This window comes from Wasmannia auropunctata, unplaced genomic scaffold, assembly GCF_000956235.1.
Source record: "Wasmannia auropunctata unplaced genomic scaffold, wasmannia.A_1.0 LD336085.1, whole genome shotgun sequence".
NCBI lineage: Eukaryota > Metazoa > Arthropoda > Insecta > Hymenoptera > Formicidae > Wasmannia > Wasmannia auropunctata.
The window spans coordinates 2,750,257-2,754,820 of NW_012026805.1; the positions used below are offsets into that span (position 1 = coordinate 2,750,257).

Genomic DNA, 4,564 nt, shown 5'->3' on the forward strand with positions numbered 1-4,564 from the left:
TAGACGTACCAAGTAACGTGATTTGGAAAGTACGGCGGTCATGTAACCTAGTTCGCGCTTGTTGTTGAGAGCGACAACGACTCTATCTCCAAGGTTGAGTATTCTTGAGCGGGCTCCATGTTGCTTTGTGAATTGTTCTTGCATGTTTCGTTGTTTGTTTATGAAGTCCGACATCAAAGGGGTTGAAGATGCAGGTGATTTTGAAGATAATTTTGAGAATGGCGAAGAGATTCGCCTGCCAAAGAAGAGTTCTGCGGGGATTTGCCGTCAGGAGCAGAGGTGCACGGTGTATATCTGTAACTGTACATGAAATCTTGTAGTTCCGCTTTCCAATTCGAAGGATTTCTTGCGATGGCTCTTTTAACTGAATCAACCATCCTTTCCGCTTGACCGTTAGATTGTGGCCGCAAGGATATGAGTGATTTGCATGTCTTTACAGAATCTCGCGAAAAGGTCTGCCGTAAACTGAGTTCCATGGTCGCTAATGAGAACTTCTGGAGGGCCGTATCTTGAGAAGATTTCACGGCAAAGTTAGACTGTACGAGCGGCGGAGATAGTAGAGGTGATTCCGACGTCGATGAATTTAGAATAGGCATCTACGAAGATCAGCAGGTATTTGCCATCGATAGGTCCTGCGAAGTCCAAGTGTAGGCGTTCAAGAGGCCTGGAGGGGATTGGCCATGGGGATATCGGAACTTTGACCGGAAATTTCCGTGTTAATGCGCAAGGGTCGCAACGTTTCACAAGATGTTCTATGTCCTCGGAAAGTTTAGGCCAATAAACGTATTCACATGCGAGTTGTTTCATCCTTCTGATTCCGGGATGGCCTTTGTGGAGAGATGAGAGGATGCTGGATTGCATACTTTGCGGGATGACTACTCTGTCTCCTAAGAGTAGGGTGTCATCTACGATAGTCAGACAATCCGCACGTTTTTTGTAGTGTTCTACTATTGGTGAGCAGGCGATTGGAAATTTGTTGTCCTGGATGGCCTTCATGACTGTTTTGAGGTCTGGGTCTAGGCCGGTGGCGGTTTTTAGTTTATGACGAAAATCTTTGCCGAATTTATCGATGGAGAGATCTCTAATTTGCTGGATTTCGTTATCCACCGCGTGAATGCCAGCCACTTGAAGTTCTTCGGAATTATCTTGACGGAATTTTTCGATTAAGCGGGATAGAGCGTCGGCTTGGCCGAAATCTTGTGTGCTAACATATTCGATTTTAAAGTCGTATCTTAGTAACCTGATGGCCCAGCGTTTTAGACGAGCTGCTGTGGTGGGCTTGAGACCTTTGGTATTTTCAGTTTGAAGTAGAGCTACCAGAGGTTTATGATCCGTTTGGAGGATAAACTCCCTTCCCCAGAGGAATTTGTGAAAACGTTCGATTGCAGTAACCAATGCAATGGCTTCCTTTTCCAACTGGGAGTAATTGCGTTAAAAGTCCGTGAGGCTTTGAGACATGTGATACACGGCGTGTTCGCGTCCCTGAGAATCTCGTTGTATAAGTACATTTCCGATGCCCGTGGAACATGCGTCGGCCGCCACTACGAGCGTTTTCGACGGATCGAAATGCTCTAAAAGTAGAGGACTGAGGAGGATTTTTTTAACACGTAGGAAGGCTGCGTCGTGGTGAGAGTTCCACGCCCAAGGCTGATTCTTTCGTGTTAGGTCCTCTAGCGGTTTCTTAATTTGATGCAGATGCGGTATGAACTTTCCGTAGTGATTTATCATCCCCAGGAAAGATTGGACTTCTGCGACGCATGATGTTTTGGGCAGTTTGGCAACAGCACGTGTGGCTTCTGGATCGGCCGAAATACCGGAACCGTTTATGATGGCGCCGAGGTATTTGATTTCTCGTAGTGCGAGGCGACATTTCTCCGGCTTTAATTTCCAACCTATTTCTTCCAGACGATGGAGGGTTTTTCGCAAACAACTGTCGTGTTCTTGACGAGTAGAGCCCATGACTACCACGTTGTCGATGTACGCGTAGACGCCATCTAAGCCGGATAATGTGAAATTCATTGCTTGCTGAAAGATGGTCGGTGCGGTCTTGATGCCGAAAGGGAGGCGTTTGAACCTGTAAAGACCTTTAGGGGTGGTGATCGCAGTGACGTCTCGGTGATCTTTGGCGACCTCTATCTGTAGGAAAGCGTCACTGAGATCTAGAACACTAAAATAGCTATTGCCGTTTAATTTAGACATAATAAGATCTATATTGGGTAAAGGGTACGAGTTTCCTCTAAGGGCGTTGTTTACACCCGTGGAATAGTCGGCGCACAATCTGATTTTGCCATCCGGTTTTTTTACAATAACGATAGGAGTGCTCCAGTCGGATAAGTGCACTCGTTCGATAATGTCAAGAGATTCTAGGCGTGAGATTTCCTTTTCAAGAGATTTTTCCATAGCGTATGGGATCTGTCTGCAAGAGGTTTGCTTGGGGACGGCGTTCTCGGATAATGTAAATTTAGCCTGGAAGTTTTTGCATTGCCCGAGGCCGGGCGAGAAAAGTTTTGGAAACTCGTTCACGATTTGATTGCGAAACACTTGATTCGATTGAGGATCGGTAGGAGAATCAAGCACTTTGTTGTTTTTGTTAACCGCACATTGATTGATTCCGTCGTGGTGGAGCTTACGGCACTTGTCGAGGGACATGTTCCATAGATTGAGTGTGTCTATTGCGTTTAAGCCGAGTAGGTTAAGGCGCGACGACATCTATGAATGCTTCTCCCTCACGACCGGCTGCGCGTATTTTACACTTGAATCTACCGATCGTTTTTAATGAATCACCGCCGGCGTGTTCCACTGGTTTGTGAGTGTGAAGGGTCGGACTTCCTAGACGGATCCATATGTCTTTACCGATGGTCGTGACGTCCGATCCGCTGTCGTGTTAGAGATTCACTATTTTGCCCAGCATCGTAGTAGGAATGTAAATGCGACGGCGTTTATCGATTGACGTTATCGATTGAATCACCGGATTGTCGTTGTAATCACTTTCGCTGTAATCACTTTCGCTGTAATCACTTTCCGCGTCGTTATCGACCGATAGATGATCAACCTTAGCGCTCGAGCGACACACTTTTGCGATATGGCCTTTCTTGGAATACTTAGAACATGTCGCGTCGTGGAAAGGGCACTTTGAGCGGAGGTGCGCGTTTCCGCACCCGTTGCACTTAGCGGACACAGTAGGTTGCGCTATTGCACTATTTGCGTTATCCGAATGCTTATTTATAGTATCGAGTGGCGGTTGCTTCTGATATTTCTTTTTTACGTTGGCGCACAGAGCCAGTGTTGACGAAACCACGGTACTAGTGGGATTTTCGAGCTTTTTCATATTCGAGGCCACATTCATGTAAGCCTCGAGTTCCGTAGCGATATCTTTGAGAGTAGCCTCTTGGTTTTTTTCTACGACGCGAAGCGCTATCTTTTTCAGATCGTCGTTGTCCCGCGAGAAGCAGAGAGATTGCAAGAGTAATAAGACTCTGAGGTTGTCATCTGTAAGCTTAGAGCGCTCGAATTCCGAAGCAAGACGATTGATCTTGTCGATATGTTCCGAGATAGGTATTGATTTGTCGTACCTATGGTTTAATATCTCGATGCGACGTCGTGTAAGAGATATTTTTTCACGAAAGAGATTATTCAAAATGAGGATGAGGTCTGACAGTTTCATTTTGGCCGGGTTCGTAGGCGCGACGTGATTCACCAGTCTGTCGAACTCTAATTGACCCAGTTTGTCCAGCAGCAGGCGAGTACGCATTTCTGGCGGAAGAACTTCCGCTTCGGAAATGAGTGTATACTCGTGTCGTAGCAACCATTTTTCGAAGGATCTTTTTTCGTCCCCGACGCCGGTGTCGAAGACGAATTTTCCGATGCAAGCACTGAGTTGATTGTACGTGTCGGTCGTTGTAGAGACGGGGTTACTATTTTGAGCTTGCTCACGACGTAATTGAAGTTGTAGTAGGCTGTTGATTGCCTCCGTGAGTGCTTGGATGTCCGTTATCGACATGGCGGCCGGAAGAATTTGCTCTTCGTCTCGGTTTGGAAAAACCACGTAGCTCACAGGTTTTCACTTTAAGCCGCAGCGCCAATTATTGAGTTTGTGCGCGACCGAGTTCCGGGGGGGACTTGAGGGTTAGCACGTAATGACTCGTAGTACTAGAATCCTATTCAGCTTTATTTATCTCGTACAGAGGATCGTACTCGACGCGATCGTAGCATGAACTGCCCAGAGGGGCGCGAGCCTGCCTCGCGACCGCCCTCTCGCGGCGGGCGCGTGACGACAGCGGGTCCTAACAATTTTTTATTCCACAAATGTATTAACATTTAAAAATGTTTGTTCCCCTATGTCTCTCTCTCTCTCTCTCTTTCTCTCTTTCGCGAAAATATTTATAAGGATTTAATTTTGTATAATTTTTATTCTGTTTCCATGCAGTATATAAAGAATCAGTAAATACAAGAACATATTAAATATATAACATATAACATATTACCCAATCAGCACACAATATTTTTTAAATGTTTTTTAAATGTTTTTTAAATGTTTTTTTTCATTTCCTGAACTCATTTTGGA

At 45.6% G+C, this 4,564-nt stretch overlaps 1 protein-coding gene across 1 annotated transcript; it reads right to left on the reverse strand.

Annotated features, from left to right (window-relative positions):
- Positions 1-531: 531 nt before the first annotated feature.
- On the reverse strand, positions 532-2,649 carry LOC105448543 (uncharacterized protein K02A2.6-like). Its single transcript, XM_011687188.1, has 2 exons — positions 1,507-2,649; positions 532-1,416 (listed from the first exon to the last, which is right to left on the reverse strand). The coding sequence occupies exons 1-2, from the start codon at positions 2,647-2,649 to the stop codon at positions 532-534; spliced, it is 2,028 nt and encodes a 675-aa protein (XP_011685490.1).
- Positions 2,650-4,564: the final 1,915 nt, after the last annotated feature.

Bases quoted from the DNA above. Each gene is read 5' to 3' on its own strand.
- LOC105448543 (XM_011687188.1), bottom strand. From the start codon at position 2,649: ATGTCCCTCGACAAGTGCCGTAAGCTCCACCACGACGGAATCAATCAA. The intron at 1,417-1,506 runs GTACTTATACAA...AATTACTCCCAG, and splicing joins GTTCCACGGGCATCGGAAAT to TTGGAAAAGGAAGCCATTGC.